The sequence below is a fragment of the Nematocida homosporus genome, assembly GCF_024244095.1.
Source record: "Nematocida homosporus strain JUm1504 chromosome Unknown 4542, whole genome shotgun sequence".
Lineage (NCBI taxonomy): Eukaryota > Fungi > Microsporidia > Nematocida > Nematocida homosporus.
In genome coordinates, this window is record NW_026250679.1 from 83945 (window position 1) to 100775 (window position 16831).

The following is a 16831-nucleotide window of genomic DNA, read 5'->3' on the forward strand; positions in this document are numbered from 1 at the left end:
CCCCTGTCATGCGAGAAATAGTCCATCTTCAAACTGGTCAATGCGGTAACCAAATTGGATCGAAGTTTTGGGAAGTCATTAGCGAAGAACACGGTATCAATGGTGAAGGTCAATATTTTGGTCACAGTCCCTATCAATTAGATAAGATCTCAGTTTATTACAATGAATCTTCTACTCGTAAATATGTCCCTCGAGCAGTCCTGGTAGATCTTGAACCAGGCACAATGGACGTCATTCGTGAAAGTCCTTTTGGTCGACTTTTCCGTCCTGATAATTTCATTCACGGCCAATCTGGAGCTGGTAATAATTGGGCTAAAGGTCATTATACAGAAGGAGCTGAACTAGTCGATTCAGTTATGGACGTAATTAGGAAGGAGGCTGAGAATTGCGATTGTCTTCAAGGATTCCAAGTAACTCATTCCCTTGGTGGTGGTACAGGGGCTGGAATGGGTACTTTACTAGTCAGTAAGATAAGGGAAGAGTTTCCAGAAAGAATGATGTGTACTTTTAGTGTAGTTCCTTCTCCTAAGGTAAGTGATACAGTAGTTGAACCATATAATGCTACTTTAAGTATTCATCAACTAGTGGAGAATAGTGATGAGACCTTTTGCATTGATAATGAAGCTTTATACGATATCTGTTTTAATACAATGAAATTGGCTAATCCTGGCTATGGAGACTTAAACCGGTTGGTTTCAGTAGTAATGAGTGGTATAACAACTTCATTACGTTTCCCAGGACAACTTAATGCTGATTTACGTAAATTAGCCGTTAATATGATTCCTTTTCCTCGTTTGCACTTCTTTATGGTTGGTTTTGCCCCTTTAACGGCTCAGGGATCAACGGCTTATCGGGCTTGTTCTGTAACGGACTTAACACAGCAGATGTTTAGTTCACGTAATATGATGGCAGCTTGTGATCCGAAGAAAGGTCGTTATTTGACTGTAGCTGCTATGTTCCGGGGTAAGATAAGTATGAAAGATGTGGATGAGCAGATGCTTAGTATTCAGCGCAAGAACTTTGCTAACTTTGTGGAATGGATTCCTCATAATGTGAAGACTTCAGTTTGTGATATTTCACCTTCGGGCTTAGAAATGTCTTCGACCTTTATTGGGAACAGTACGGCTATTCAGGAGTTATTCAAACGGATAAGTGATCAGTTTAGTGTGATGTTCCGGAAGAAGGCTTTCTTGCACTGGTATACGGGTGAAGGTATGGATGAGATGGAGTTTACTGAGGCCGAATCGAACATGAACGATCTGTACAGCGAGTACCAGCAGTACCAGGATGCCACCATTGACGAGGAAGACTATGCCATGGCGGCCTAAATCAATAAATGGCACAAATGTTCAATTGTTACCATATCAAGATAAGATCTGGTTTGGTTTGTTTTGGTTTGGTTTTTATTAAGATAAGATTTAGTTATGTTAAGATAAGATTTGGTTGTGTTATGTTCTGGTTTAGTTTGGTTTGCTTATGATAAGGTTATGTTCTGGTTTAGTTTGCTTAAGATAAGATTATATTCTGGCTTGCTTAAGACAAGACTATATTAAGATAAGATTATGTTAAGATAAGATTATGTTATTGTATTGCTTGTATCATTACCACTACCTACTCTTCACAAGACCAACTTGATTGCTGCTAATACCAACTCAATATCATACCAATATCAACTTAACTTAATACCATACCAACTCAACTTAATATGACGTCATCCTGCCGCAACATAAATATCCTTAATGGCATACGTATTGGTTAATGCACTAATACTAACCTATTGGTCTCGCCATTTAGATCTATGTCATTGAGATATAATAAACTTACTTTACTCTTATCTAAATATTAACATAACTCAACCTAATCTAAATATTATCTTATCTTAACTTAACATAACTCAAACTTAACTTAACCTAATCTAAATATTAACATCACAGTAACCCAACCCAATATTAACTTGCCACTACAGTAACTCAACCCAACCTAACTTAACTTAACTCAATAATATGTTTGTTATTTCAATGAAAATTCCGATTTATTTCGCCAAAATATTACCATATATAGACATTGGCCTAAAAATTTGCATATGAAAGAGAAAAAGAGATTAAGTAAACGTTGTACTACTAAGCAGAGAGTAACTAGAGAACGTAAAATTGTCCAAGAAAACCGGGCCAAGCGCCGGGAAGAGCGAAAACGTCAGAAAAGAGAAGATGCCATGCCCTACGGCCTTATCAAAACAAAAGAAGAGTTACAAGAACTTAAGGAAATCAGAGCTAATGCTGAAAGAAGACAGAAACTCTATGAAGAACGTAAAGCAAATGAACCCCAAGAAAAAGAAACAGTTGATATTTCCCGGCGGTACTTAAAAGAAGTGCATAAAGTCCTTAATGAAGCCGATGTGATTATTCAAGTCTTAGATGCACGTGATCCCATTAACAGTCGAGCGCCCGAGATAGAGAAAGCTATTAGAGATAAGGGTAAAAAACTTGTCTTTGTTTTGAATAAGATAGATTTGGTTGATCGTGAAAACTGGAATGGCTGGTTGACCTATCTTAAGACTATTGCCCCGGCTCTGCCCTTTAAAGCTTCTACTCAGGGCCAGCGTAGTCACTTAGGACATACTGAGAAGACTGAGTTGAAGGCTGAGGCTTACGGAGTGAAGGAATTAATGAGTTTACTTAAGAACTATACGCGTGGGGGAGTAAGTCTTACAATTGGTATTATTGGGTGTCCTAATGTGGGTAAGAGTAGTTTGATTAACTCTTTGAAACGAGAGAAGGCTTGTGAGGTTAAGAATACTCCTGGAGTGACTAAAGTCTTGCAGCAGATCGTACTGGATAGTTCAATAAGACTGATTGATTCACCAGGAGTGATTTATCAAAAAGGAAGTGCAATTAGTAATGCTTTACGGGCTAGTACGTCTGAAGTAGATCCAGAGGAGATAGTGGCTTTGATTTTCCAAAAGATTCCAGCTAGAACTTTATCTATTCTTTATGGGGTGGAAGAACCTCGTTCAGCTGATGAACTACTTATTTCTCTAGCTATTAAATGGGGACGTATGGCTCGAGGAGGTGTGCCTGATAAACGTACTTCTTCTTTTATGTTGATTCGTGATTTACAGATAGGTAAAATCCGGTTCTGCACTCCAGTACCACAAGTAGGAGAAGAACTTGAAAATGCATCGGCTAATCTCCTTCTTACTGTACCGCAACGATCTCTAGAAGGTAAGCCTGTCCAGGCTCCTGTTGATCCCAATGCCATGGAATACGAACCTCGTTTATAATAAATAGCATTCATCAATTGCCAGACCATCTTTCTTTATCTACCACTTATGTTATTATATTACTATAGTTTAGATTGTTATAGTTTAGTTGTTATAATTTAGTTGTTGTTATAGTCTAGTTGTTGTTACATATCTTATCTATTTGGATTAGCATCACAACTTAACTCAACTTCACCTACCTTATCTTATATTATCCATTTGAGCTGTCTTATTCCAACTCAACTCAATACTAACTTAATGCCAACCTAATACAATACTAAACACAACCCAATACCAAACACAACTCAATACTAACTTAATACCAACTCAATACTAACTCAATATCAACCTAATCTAAACTCAACTCAATATCAACCCAATCTAAACCCAACTCAATTGTAAAACTATATTAAGATCTTCAGAATTGGAATTATGGTGGCTTTGCTTTCATTTTATAATTCCTTGAATATCATTTAGATGTAATACTCCTAAATTTAACTTGCTATCTGGTGAACTAGAGAATTATCTCATACATTAACTCGAAGACTTAGCAGCCATTAAACTTAACTCCTACTAGCCGCATGCCTTACATAGCTAGCATTATTTTTATTCAGTGATGATCGTTCAACTTGGTGAACTCGAAGTATTCTTTCCAATGGAGCGAATATACCCAGAACAATTACAGTACATCAAAGAGCTTTTTGAAGTTGCACAAGGTAAAGGCCATTGCCTCATTGAAATGCCCACGGGAACGGGTAAAACACTAGCTATTCTTAGTTTTCTAGTTAGTTACCAAATTCACTTGTCTACTCATGGGGTTGGCTCAGCTAATCTGAAAGACTCAACCTTAAAACGACCCAATGGAGTCTTCAAAATTGTATACTGTACGCGTACAACGGCTGAATTAGAGAAAGTCTTACACGAACTTAAACGACTCTACAACTACATTCAGCAGTACATTCCTAAGCTGGAATATACTGGCTTGGGTTTAGCTGCCCGACGGACTCTTTGTGTGAATAATGAAGTACGTGAAGGTCATACACCACGTGAAATCAATGCCGGCTGCCATCGTATTCGATCAACCTGTCCCTACTATACTGAACTAGCTAAAGATCCGACTATTCCTCCTGGGATTCATACTTTAGAAGATCTGGTGGCTATGGGTACAACTCAGGGTAAATGTCCTTACTACTTAGCCCGATCTGTCTCTCCTTTAGCTGATTGTCTGGTTTATACTTATAATTACATGATTGATCCTCGGATTAGTAACTTAGTCAGTGCTGGCTTGGGTTCAAATTGTATTGTTGTTTTTGATGAGGCCCATAATATTGATAGTGCGTGTATTGAAGCTTTGAGTGTAGGAATTACGCGGAGTACACTTGATGCCGCCTGGAAGAGTATTTGCGATATGGAAAGTCTTCTACAGGCCGCAGATATTACTCGAATAAGTGGACCTGGGAATATCGGCAGTCTTTCTATGGCTAGTTATCAAAACACTCGTCTGGATAAGCCGGCTGGGATAGATAGTTCTTTTGCTGAAGACTCACATGCCTGTTCTCGTTCCAAGACTTCACAAATTCCTGGTTCATTACGAACTACGCGTGGATTTATCTCAGCAGCTAAACGAGTGATTGAGTTCTTTAAAACCCGATTAAAAACAGTCCATCTTACGGCGGAAACAACTGAATCATTTATTTGGTCTTTAGAAAGCACTGTTTTTGTTGAGTATTCGGCTTTAGTCCATCTTTCTAAGCAACTAAGAGCTGTTATTGCTCAAGTTTCAGAACTTAGTGCATTGGATAGGACTAAACTCAAGCAAGATTCAACTGAACAACTAAATAGTTCAGAATTAGCCCAACTTTCAGTTTTTGGTGATTTTCAAGAATTATCTCAAATCTGTGATTTTTGTTCGTTAGCTGCTCAGTTCAAACGAGGATTCTCAGTGATTTTTGAACCGTTCAATTCCTTTTCGGCTTATGAGCCTATTTTAAGACTTTGTTGCTTGGATGCTTCTATTGCTATCCAGCGCGTGTTTAGTACGTATAAGAATGTTATTATTACTAGTGGTACTTTAAGTCCAATTTCTATCTATCCGCGTTTATTGAACTTTGCACCGGTTAAAAGTGTTGAGATAGATGTTACTAATCGACGGGGGTTAGGTGTGCTGATAGTTACTAAAGGCAGTGACCAAATGACTTTAGCTATGACTGGTAGTAATGAAATCAGTAGTGGCTTTTCTTTGCGCAGTGAACCAGCAGTTGTCCGGAATTATGGTAACTTACTGCTGGAAATGGCCGCAGTAGTTCCTGATGGACTAGCTTGCTTCTTTCCTTCTTACAAGTACATGGAAGAGGCCGTCTCAGCCTGGACTGAAAGTGGAATGATCAAGAAGATCATTGAAAAGAAGCTTATCTTTGCCGAGTCACTTGACCATGAAGAGACTGAACGAGCTCTAGCCGGGTACAAAACAGCCTGTGAAATCGGTCGTGGAGCTATTATGCTAAGTGTAGCTCGGGGCAAAGTCTCAGAAGGAGTTGACTTCTCAGGATGTTATGGCCGAGCTGTACTTGTTTTTGGTGTACCATTTCAGTATACAGAAAGTCCCCAGTTGAAGAAGCGCTTAGAGTTTCTAGCTGAAGAGTTTGGTGTACGGGAGAGTGAGTTTCTTTCATTTGATGCCATGCGCCAAGCCGCGCAGTGTATAGGCCGAGTACTAAGATCCAGTCGTGATTATGGTCTAGCCGTTCTAGCCGATCGACGTTTCAATGTCAGCGAAAAGAAGCAACAACTTCCACGTTGGGTGCAAAGACATCTTGAGGACGAAAGCACCAATTTAAGTATTGACATGTCCATTTCCCTAGCCAGACAATTCTTCCGCCAAGTTTCCACCAGCAAGTACTACAACTAATTAGAAGCTACTCACTCATTCATTCAGTCACCTATCTACTTTAGCTTATCTACCTCATCTACCTCATCCTATCTAAATCTAATACACACCACATTTACTTGAGTCATCTTATACCAACTCAACTCAATACAATACTAACTTAGTACTAACTCAACTCAATTCAACCCAATCTAAACTTAACTCAACCCAACTTAACTTAATACTAACTTAATGAGGTCACATTCTAAACAAGGAAAACACGTCAACTTAACTCAACCCACTAAAACTTAACTAAACCATTTACTTAATCTATCACTAAAACCCAGACAACCTATCTTAAAACAGTAAGACCAGACTAAACACTGAAAACAAAATTTCAGTGATCAGATCAACTTCCAGATAGTAAAAATAAACAACATAATTTCAATATTTAACAAAGAGATAATCACAAATAAAACAACTAGATAAATAAGTAAACAAGATTAACTCCTTAATTAGAGGAGATACAGGGGTACTAAAGGAGCACGTACTAGCCTTTTGTTGCTTTAATTTTTTACCCCCTACTACTCATGGTGAGATTTCAGAAAGAACTGACAGAAGAGTTTTTGATTCGTGGAAGAAAACGACGATTTCCCCCCGCTGTATACTATATTGTTTCATCGATGTCAGTTGGTATTTTTCATATTCTCTGCACGTTCTTTCCGAAGATCCGGCTGGTTTTTGAAAGCTATGCTCACCCCCAAAGTTCAGCTGATTTGGTCGAGTATAACGGTCAACTCTATCCCGTCTACAAGGAAAAGCTGGGAAAGGACGTAGTTGGCAGTATAGCGTATGAGTACATTCAAAACGGAGCCTATATGATTGTGTATATCGATCATACGCGACGAATCTTCAACTGGGTTTCCCAACGCTACGAAGTACCCGAGGTGGACAAGTACATTGAACTACTAACGCGCAAAGAGAAAGAGATCTTTTTTGGCCGGAATGAGATTCCAATGCCAGTAGAGAATAGTTTACTGATCTGTTTTAATGCTATGTTTAATGGAGTGAATGTATATACGATCTTTGGAATCGGTTTATGGATTGTGATTAAGTACTATGTTTATGCCGGTTTGATCTTTATGTTAATGATGTATACGGTTATGATTGAAGCCCAACGGGCTTTGAAGAAGAACAAAGAGACACGTAAGCTAGCTAAACAGACAAAAACAGTCTTTTTACTGGGTAGTGATGGTTTAGGGATGGAGATAAGATCAACAGATGTAGTGGTAGGTGATAAGTTAGTCCTAGTACCTTTTTTAGAGGCGCCTTGTGACTGTACTGTACTGAAAGGTACTTTAGCCGTGGATGAAGGGTTTGTAACGGGTGAGAGTGTGCCGGTCCTGAAGAAACCTGGGGCTGAAGTCCTTGGGGGGACAATTGTACTGCAAGCTATGTCAGATAGGGAAGATACACTACTGACTTGTTCTACTATTGATAAGTACGTTAGTAATGGCAACTTTGCGATTGTTGAGGCGACTAAAACATCCTTTCAATCGGCTAAAGGTAAAGCCTTCCGGAACTTGAGTAATCAGAAAGTAACTCGACCCCCTGTTTATTTTGATACTATTAAGTTGATTGGCGCTACTGCAGTGCTTTCAACTCCATTTTTAGGAGTGATCTTTTGTTACTTGGTTAAGCAAGGTTTGGGTGTTTTTGTTTCTGTTTGTTATATCTTTGATTTGTTGTACGCGATTGTTTCGCCATCTTTACCCACTTCTATTTCCGTAGGTATGTCCGTGTGTGCTAAGCGGTTGCAGAAGAAGAAGATTATCTGTAAAGACTTGGCGGCCACTAACATATCTGGGAGTATTGCTCGGGTTTGTTTTGATAAGACAGGTACTCTTACGGAAGAAGGTCTGGCTATTCGTTGCATTAATAGTAATGAGCAAGAGTTTCGGGAGGTAGAGGACTTACCAGACCAGGTAAGAACTGGTCTACAACTCTGTCATTCAGTTGAGACAATTGAAGATAAGCAACTAGGCGATCCACTAGATATCAAGCTCATTCATTTTTCCAAGGCTGAAATTACCTACCAAGTTACACCATTAGGCCGGCAAAAAACCATTACTAGCCAAAACCAAGAGATAGGTAGTATTATCAAACTTTTTGATTTTGATCCTAATAATCGGCGCATGGGTGTAGTGGCGGCCATTCCAACCGGCTATCACTTTTTTTGTAAGGGCTCTCCCGAAGTGATTGAGATGCTTTGTCATCCCAGTACACTTCCCGAGAGCCACCAATCAACCATCGACAAATACCTTATCGACGGATACCGTGTAATTGCCCTGGCCGGTAAGCCACTTACTAATCCTAATGAAGATCTCCCAGCCCTGGAAAAAGATCTATCTTGGCTGGGCCTCCTTGTTTTTGAAAACCGACTCAAGAAAGATACGGCTAAAACCATCTCTACTCTTACTACTTCCGGGATTGAAAGTATTATGTGCACCGGCGACGCCCTTCTCACTGCCATTTCCGTAGCTACTAATTGCAGTATTATTGAACGGCACTTACCCGTTATCTACCCCACTATCCCTAAACCTACTCCCCAGGCCTTAACGGCCAAAGATCTTATCTGGGAATGCAAAAACTTTGATGACGTCATCTTTGATAAAATGGTTCTTAAACTCCGCAAAGGTAATGACTATGCCTCCTACCTTGATTTTGTCATTGCAGTTGAAGGCCAGACTTTTGACCTACTCATGCAATCACACGACTACCGCAAACTCATTGAGAAGCGCTGCAAAGTCTACGCCCGGATGAACCCCTCCCAAAAAAGCCGTGTTGTAGCCATGTACAAGCAGAATGAACTCGTTTGCTTCGTAGGAGATGGTGCTAACGATTGTATGGCCATTCAAACCGCAGATATTGGCCTTTCCCTCTCCAGTGATACGGGTAATGCCGGCGAGTTCTGTGCGGCCTCTTACGTCTCCTACCACCCGGAAATCACTAGTATCCTTAGTATTATCAAAGAAGGTAAATGCACAATCATCACTACTATCAACAAAATAGAACAAATCCTTATCTTAACTATCACCCAATTTATTGCTCTTATCCTCCTTCAAACCCATTTGCTTTTCCTGTCCGACCGCCAAAGTATCTACTCCGATATTTTCATTGCTATTCCCTTAGGTATTATTATGTCCCGTTTCCAGAGCAGCCATAAGATGACTCGACGTCGTCCTAAAAAACGGCTGGCTACCAAACTTATTATTATCTCTATCTTTATTCATTGTTTTATTCATGCCCTCCACCAGTTATTTATCATCTACTTTATGCAGTACTTTGGTCATACCCGGACGGAACCGCCTTTCAAAACCGGCCATCTTTGTGAGTGCTCCCAGATAGGCACAGCTACCTTTTTCATTTTCAATGTCCAAATCCTCTACAGTGGCTTCTGCTATACACCTGGTGGACCATTCCGGAGTAGCAAAAGATCAAATCCTCTTTTTATTGCTTTCTTCCTTATCCATACTATCTTGCTTTTGATTTTACTTTTAGCTATCTCTGATACACCACTGGCCCGAACTTATCTAATTAAGTATGCCACTAACTTACTGGACTTACTCCCACTTTCGGTCAATGCTATCGTAGCTATCGCAACTTTATCTCTCACTGATATGCTTTTGATTCAAATGCTAACGCGTATCATACAAGCACTTCTCCATGCTTGATTTTATTTTTATGCTTGTTCCCCACCACGTCCTGCGCAAAGAGCTTATCTTCTTCTGGGCTGAAGAAATCATTGCCGCCTTGGAAGAAGATTCTGTTTTAATCACCACCTATGACCCAGTTTTAGCCACTTGGGGGCGATTCATTAACGAACTCATCCCGGGAGTGACTATTAAGAACACTTGCAGCCGCCAGGCCTGTACGCGGCAGTGCAAGGACTGTTCTGCCTTGACCGAGCACTTTAAAGTCGGCAGTGCTAAAGACCTTTGTCTGAACATCAAGTCAACTAAACTGCTCTATGTTAAGTGCAAGGAGATGCGCTATGTGCCTGTTAAGCACTTAACAATCAACAAGGAGATTATTAAATGGTTTATGTCCGATGCAGCTGTTAATATTGTGGATGCAAATGAAGATAAGATAATTCTTCATCCGACTCTTTATGAGTTTATTAAGTGCGTAGATAAGCTTTACCATAATCCTATCTTGATTTGGCAAATGGTTAAGTACTTGGAGTTTGAGAAGGCTAATCGGGTGCCGGGGCAGTATGCTATGGAAGCGGTCCTGCATGGGTTACGAGTGAGTTTCCTTTCAGATCCCATTATGATAGAGAGTTCCAGATTGAATCTCTATCGGCAAAACAATAAAGTATAGGCTAGATCTCTCTAATCTGTCATCAGTATTTGGTTTCTACAAGACCCATAACTCATTCGTCTTTGTTTTGTTTTGATTTAATTGGTTTATTGCAAACATTCCTAATTGGCCTCCTTATCTATAAATGGGCGGACCAAAAAATAGCCATGGAGCAGCGCAAAGTCAAGCTTACTCTGAACGACCAAATCTCTGAATGTTCAGTAGCTGAGAACACTACGATTGCTGAGTTAAAAAGAATAGCGGAAGAAAGATACTTGCATCAGTCCCGTTGTGACAATCAAACACTAACTTTACTCCATATGGGAGAGATACTAACCAATGAAGTATCACTAGCCGAGTTGGCCAAAAAGACTAATAATTCAGAAATCACGATCGAAATCAAAAGAATGCCCCGAGAAACTCAAGAAAGAGATAACCAAGCAAGTACAGATACAAAAACGGCTATCATAAACACCCCGCCTATTAAAAAATTGAATATGGCAGACTCATCTCCTCTCTCTAACCAGGCAAAAGAAGAACCACTAGCTAACTTGGACACGGCCAAAGAGAATCAAAACCACGCGTCAATCCGATCTGAAGTTAACTCGTCCCCTAACGAGACACAAGAAGCCAGCGACCGATCTGTTTGGGTCAAAGATGGCACTGGGAAGCTTTATGCAGTCCCACGTTCTTCTTTAGTCTCCTTTAATGGGAAGCTCTATATGCTCCGTAAGAGGCAAAGAACATCCCAACGTCTTCAACAACTAATGTCCCAACTACCGCAACTATCAACTATTCTAACCTACTTAGTGGTTACGACGCTTTTTACTATCTATATGAACAAGATCTTCTTTGCTATTTTACTAGGTCTTTTAGCCCTCTGCAGTTTAGAGAAGATCCGGCTCAAAATGGAGTTCAAAAGAAGTGAGCCAATCAAAAACATTGGCAAGCACATTATCTCTTTCTTTGTCTCTATTTTACTTAACCCAGGATACAACTTAACTGTGTATAGCACCAGTTAGTCGAATAAAGTCTTTAATAGTCAATCTAGCATTGTAGAGAGTGTTTATATTTAGCATCGAGTTGGGTTAGCATTGGTTTATGTCTTTCGATTATCTTGAGTGTTTTGATTTTAGGTTGATTTAAGTTAAGTTAAGTTGAGTTGAGTTTGGATTATGAATGAAGTATGATTTAACGACCAATAGGTTAGTAGCTCAACTTAACTCAACTCAATCCCATATCAACCCACCCTAACTCAACTCAATCCAAATACCAACTCAATTCTACCAAAACTAAAGTTAAGATAAGCTAACTGATTTATTGCTATTAATGTGTCCTAGTTCTTCTGGTAGAATAATATGTGCTATCGGGTTGGTATATTAGACGGGCCAAAGACCAGTAACTTATCTTAGCCACCATGCATAGTCGTAATAAAATGAATAGTATCAGAATTAGTCAGAGTGGCATTCTCACGATCAAGAAGATCCCAGTCACACTCGTTAACCAGACAAAGAATACCGCCTTCTAGCTCGCCGTTACTGGAAAAGTGCCGATAAGCATTCTTAATATGGTGCTGTTCAATAAAGAGAATTAAATCACCAACTGTTGGCTTTGAGAGCTTTTCTATGTCTAGTTGAAGTGTTTCAGACAGCATATAATCCTCTAATCCACCTCGAAAGACTACGCGCATTGGGAAAAATTAAGTGAACCATTTTATTGACCATCTCTTTATCTATCTGCTACACTAGGTTGGGACGAGTTGGAATCAATTTTAGGCTGGGACAGGGCTAGGTCAAGATAATACTGGGGCTATTTACATTGGCGCACCCGAACTGGAAGATGAGCTACGACTAAAAGAACTAAATACGTACCGGAACCCGTTGACAAAGAAGAGAGGTACGTAGGCGATTGTGTCAATAACGATATGCCCAGCACTTAGTATATACCCATTGTTTCCTATATCAATAGGTATGAAAACAGACTGGGAAAAGATACCTCCAGCCGTTGTGGGAGCTGGCGAGCTGAAAATTGCCCAACTACTTGACTCTGAGCTGACAACGTTAGTAGTCATACTGCCGTCGCTAGGGTCGGCATGAGAATGAGAATTGTTCTTAGACTTGTCCATATCTTGGTCTTGGTCGTGGTTAGCATTAGACTTTCCATCCCGTCCCGAGCCCGGCTGGTTCTGTTCTGGGTCCAGGGTTTCAATATCTTCAGTATTGTTTGGTTCCGAACCTACTGCGCACAGAACCAAGGCAGTAATAGCAAGAATAACTAAGAATCTACGGCCTACCATTTGTTTCATAGCAGTCACTGTTTCCCTCTTTAAATACTTTGCCCCACCACCGATCAGTTTACCTTGTCTGGCTTTCAAATTCTAATTGGTCTATTTACCTTCTTATCATTATTTACCCCCCACTAATTGGCCACCCCCTTAACTCACACATGTCCTAAACTATCCAATACCAACGTGGTACAAACCTACTACCAAATTAACAGCCTAATATTAGGTGCGTAATAACACCTTAGTGACCCAGCAGTAACCAACAATAACCAACAGTATTCTTCACATTAGCAACTTAGTAGGAGCAAATCAGCAACTCAACTCAATCCAAACTCAACCTCACACAACTCAACCCCACCCAAACCCACTCAACTTAACATAACACAACCCCACTCAACCCAAACCCAATCTCAACTTAACATAACACAACTCAATCTCAATCTATCTCACTAGTAAACACAATTTAGCCACTTTTTTATTTCAGAGTATGTCCTTCTTCTCCAACCAACAGAATCAGAACTCAACACTATCCTCCCAAAATTCTGGACAGTCAGTTTCACAATTCGGTCAACAACCATCCCAATTTGGTCAACAACCAACTCAATTCGGCCAAACACAACAACAAAACCCACAATTCAACCAATCTCAGCCCCAATCTTTCAATCAATTTGGCCAAAATCAAGTTCAAACTCAGCCCCAATCATTACAACAAACCAGTCAATTTGGTCAAACAAACACCAACTTATTCGGACAGTCAACTCAATCTAATACTTCCCAACTAGCCCAGAACTCAGGTTTAGGAGGCTTATCTAATTATAACAATCTAGGTACTAATACTAATGCCTGGCCCTCTAGTACTACCAATCCAACTATTAATACAACTGGATTTGGTACCAATTTAGGAGGTAATAATCTTGGTGGAAGTAATTCCAACTATACTAGCACTGGTTTTGGTAATACTTCTGGTTTAGCTATGCAACCATCTTCTTTTAATAATACTAATACTTTAGGTGGTAATACTCTAGGTGGCAATACATTAGGTGGCAATACTAATTGGGGAGTCACTGGTAATCCGATTGGTTCTTTTGGTCAGACTAATACGGGCTTTAATACTAACTCTTCCTTTACTGGGTTCCATAAACCTTGTTCTACACTTAATGCCGCTCTTTCATCCAATAACACTCCTAATCCTGAAGATGTTCTTTGCACGATAGATTATTTAGAGAAGTCTTATGACCGGAATAGTCAGTTTTACAAGTTTATCTATACTTTTTATGATATTATTGATACGAATGGGATGGCGCCTATGAAACCGGCCCATGTACCTCAGGATATTTGGGAGCAAGCTGAGAAGCAGAATCCTTCACCTGGGTACTTGACGCCTTGTATTGTGTTTGGATATGAAGACCTTTATGCCCGTATAGATAAGCAGAAAATGGTTATTGAGAAGCTCAAACATAGTAGGAAGTATTTAGGGGATAAAGTTAATGAGTTAGTTGAATGTGGGACAATTAAGCTGACCCATCGGATTTCCAATGTTATGGAGAAGTACAACTTGTTGTTAGTGGAGGTTTTAGAGCAAATTGGGAAGGCTTTAGGCAAAGAGGCTGAACCGGCTGCTATTCAGTACGAACAATTAGAGAAACGAGCTAGTCTGCTGAGTGAGAGTCTTAATGCGTTTACTGAAAACATATCAGTTTACAAACGAGTTTTTAATGTTGATAAGTCCGATGCCGTTATGTCTATTCTGGAAGAGCAAAGAGCTATTTTGCTTAATATGATCAGCACTCTGAAGAAGAGGCTAGAAGAGAAATAAACCTTATGTTGTTCTTTTAATGCAGTTGTTAATTAGTAGATTAAAGTTGAGTTAGTATTGGGTTAGTAGGTGGTTTATTAGTCGATACATACTCTTTAAAGACATTCATTGCAAGAAGTAGTGCCTTTTATTAAGTAAATATGAGTGTGTGTGTGTGGTGACGTCATATTAAGTTAGTACTAAGTAGTGATTGGGTTGTGTTAGTATTGTGTTTGTAGAGAATTCAAACCATATCAAATTTTAACCCAATCTAACCCAGTAGTAGCCGAATTATTAAAATTTAAGTATGACGTCATATCGTCATCTACACACAATAAATGGCCGACTATGTCGTATTGAAGCATGTCACTAGGTTAGTATTGTATTAGGCATAGGAACTATTCCTACCTATGTGCACTATAATTTCCTAATTAGGATATATAAGATAAAATGAAGTTTGATTTGATTTGGTTTAGGTTTAGGTTTAGGTTTAGTTTAGGTTTGAGTTTGTGCTTTATCAAATGGCAATACCAGGTGGCCTTATGTTGAGGTAGCTGAGTTGAGGCTATTGGGTTAGTATTGGGTTATATTAATTTGTTGGGGGCCGGTAAAGATTGGGTTAGCATTGGGTTAGAAACAAAATAGCATTGTTAAAAAGTTATCTTTTCCTTATAAGGAAATGACAACTTGTGGTTGATTATAAATTCATTTTGAAATTTACAAATAATGGATACCAAATCTAATAATGTAGTTGTACAAGTTCCTATTGATATAGGAGCTAACTCTAGAAATACTGAAGAAGGATCTGATAAGCTTTCCGGGTTTAAAGCATATACAGTGGCCATGTCTGCTATCTTAGGAGCAGGGGTTCTGTACATGCATAGTGGTGTGTTTGCCGGAGGAATACTGGCCTGGGTTCTGGCCATCGGGCTATGTGGACTAAGCTTGACTTACATATCGCAGGCAGTTTATCGCAAGATACGCACCCTTGAAGAAGAGAAGAAATTACTAGCACAAAGGAAAGAGGAACAACGTCTTTATGAGCGTTTTAGACTTGATAAGAGTCCGGATGACCAGGAGGCGGGTGTTGAAGACAAAGGAGGACTAGATTATCCCATTTTGATTGATAAAGGATCGGGTACGGTTCAGAAGCTACTGAGCTTCTCTATTGGGTTCCAGGGAGCAGCCTCGCTTATTATCTATATGGGATTGTTGTTTATTTGGTCGGCTGACATTATTAAGTTTCTTACGCCGGCCGATTGGATAGATACAACTAAGCAAAATGTCATTATTTATGCAGTCTCAGGATTGATTGTACTAGTCTGTGGTAAACATGCAATAAAGCGGCCTGGAAAGGACAGTAAAGTCATTACGACTTTATCAGCTCTTTGCATTGCAGTTTTATTTGGGATAGTCTTATCTATGCTTTTGCTTATTATTTTCAATCCTAATACTGCTAGTAATACGCCTGAGACCTTTACTTCAGAGTCAGTAAAGGGTTTGGCTGCTGGAGTGCACTTCCCAAGCTTGAGTTTCATAAGTGGAACGGCCTCAATGTTGTTTGCCCTTTGCTCCCATCAAAACATTCCTATCTACCAATCTAAAATGCAAGCTAAACGTAAACGAACCTTAGTATCAGTGGCTTTTGGGGCTCTAGTGATTATGGGTCTCTTCTTTTTGGGAATTGGAGCTATTGGATACTTTGTGGTGTACAACCCGGTTAATGCCAGTAATCCGTCCTACTCACCTAAAGATATCTTAAGTGAACTCAGCCAAATACTCTCTGATCCTTCCGGTTCCAAAGTCAATAGCTCGTTACAATCTATCTTCAAATGGTTAATCGCTGGCATTAAACTATCTATGTTCCCGGTGCTAATCAATGCTTTCATGTGGCAGAGCATAACATATCGAACCGTGCTTTTGAGCGCATTAAAACGCCCGATCAAGAAGCATACTGGTCAAAGTGATAAAAGCTCTGGTGTAATAGTGACGGCTGGAATTATAATTACAGCAATTACATTCCTTGTGGTCTTATTGCCAATCAACCTAAATGACGTAATTGTCATTGTGGGTGGCGCAGCTACGTCATTTATCGTCCTATTCGTTCCAGCCTATCTTATTATAACTAAGAAAATCAAAAAGTCAGATAAGCTTGCTTGGTATGATTGGGTTGCAGCTGCTATTCTTTTATCGGCCTTTGTCGGTCTGTTTTCATACGTTGTTATATATGGAACAATCGAGAAAGTAGTTGCTGCTACTAATGTG

The 16831-nt window shown here is 39.6% G+C and overlaps 10 protein-coding genes across 10 annotated transcripts; 8 read left to right on the forward strand and 2 right to left on the reverse strand.

The window, feature by feature from the left end:
* Positions 1–8: 8 nt before the first annotated feature.
* On the forward strand, positions 9–1328 carry NEHOM01_1096 (tubulin beta; the record flags this gene model as incomplete). Its single annotated transcript, XM_051489974.1, has 1 exon — positions 9–1328. One exon carries the CDS (start codon positions 9–11, stop codon positions 1326–1328), a length of 1320 nt encoding a protein of 439 aa, XP_051345934.1.
* A 755-nt stretch (positions 1329–2083) lies between these two features.
* NEHOM01_1097 (nuclear GTP-binding protein) lies at positions 2084–3280 on the forward strand (the record flags this gene model as incomplete). Its single annotated transcript, XM_051489975.1, has 1 exon — positions 2084–3280. One exon carries the CDS (start codon positions 2084–2086, stop codon positions 3278–3280), a length of 1197 nt encoding a protein of 398 aa, XP_051345935.1.
* Positions 3281–3875: 595 nt separating this feature from the next.
* Positions 3876–6167, forward strand: NEHOM01_1098 (DNA excision repair protein ERCC-2; the record flags this gene model as incomplete). The annotated part of the gene is made up of 1 exon (XM_051489976.1): positions 3876–6167. The coding sequence occupies one exon, from the start codon at positions 3876–3878 to the stop codon at positions 6165–6167; it is 2292 nt and encodes a 763-aa protein (XP_051345936.1).
* A 548-nt stretch (positions 6168–6715) lies between these two features.
* Positions 6716–9859, forward strand: NEHOM01_1099 (cation-transporting P-type ATPase 13A2; the record flags this gene model as incomplete). The annotated part of the gene is made up of 1 exon (XM_051489977.1): positions 6716–9859. The coding sequence occupies one exon, from the start codon at positions 6716–6718 to the stop codon at positions 9857–9859; it is 3144 nt and encodes a 1047-aa protein (XP_051345937.1).
* Positions 9860–9869: 10 nt separating this feature from the next.
* On the forward strand, positions 9870–10508 carry NEHOM01_1100 (uncharacterized protein; the record flags this gene model as incomplete). The annotated part of the gene is made up of 1 exon (XM_051489978.1): positions 9870–10508. The coding sequence occupies one exon, from the start codon at positions 9870–9872 to the stop codon at positions 10506–10508; it is 639 nt and encodes a 212-aa protein (XP_051345938.1).
* Positions 10509–10654: 146 nt separating this feature from the next.
* Positions 10655–11509, forward strand: NEHOM01_1101 (uncharacterized protein; the record flags this gene model as incomplete). The annotated part of the gene is made up of 1 exon (XM_051489979.1): positions 10655–11509. One exon carries the CDS (start codon positions 10655–10657, stop codon positions 11507–11509), a length of 855 nt encoding a protein of 284 aa, XP_051345939.1.
* A 386-nt stretch (positions 11510–11895) lies between these two features.
* NEHOM01_1043 (ubiquitin related modifier 1) lies at positions 11896–12177 on the reverse strand (the record flags this gene model as incomplete). Its single annotated transcript, XM_051489921.1, has 1 exon — positions 11896–12177. One exon carries the CDS (start codon positions 12175–12177, stop codon positions 11896–11898), a length of 282 nt encoding a protein of 93 aa, XP_051345881.1.
* Positions 12178–12300: 123 nt separating this feature from the next.
* On the reverse strand, positions 12301–12783 carry NEHOM01_1102 (uncharacterized protein; the record flags this gene model as incomplete). The annotated part of the gene is made up of 1 exon (XM_051489980.1): positions 12301–12783. One exon carries the CDS (start codon positions 12781–12783, stop codon positions 12301–12303), a length of 483 nt encoding a protein of 160 aa, XP_051345940.1.
* A 475-nt stretch (positions 12784–13258) lies between these two features.
* Positions 13259–14587, forward strand: NEHOM01_1103 (uncharacterized protein; the record flags this gene model as incomplete). Its single annotated transcript, XM_051489981.1, has 1 exon — positions 13259–14587. The coding sequence occupies one exon, from the start codon at positions 13259–13261 to the stop codon at positions 14585–14587; it is 1329 nt and encodes a 442-aa protein (XP_051345941.1).
* Positions 14588–15292: 705 nt separating this feature from the next.
* On the forward strand, positions 15293–16831 carry NEHOM01_1104 (uncharacterized protein; the record flags this gene model as incomplete). The annotated part of the gene is made up of 1 exon (XM_051489982.1): positions 15293–16831. A coding segment is annotated over one exon (1539 nt), but the record flags the coding sequence as incomplete, so codon positions are not given.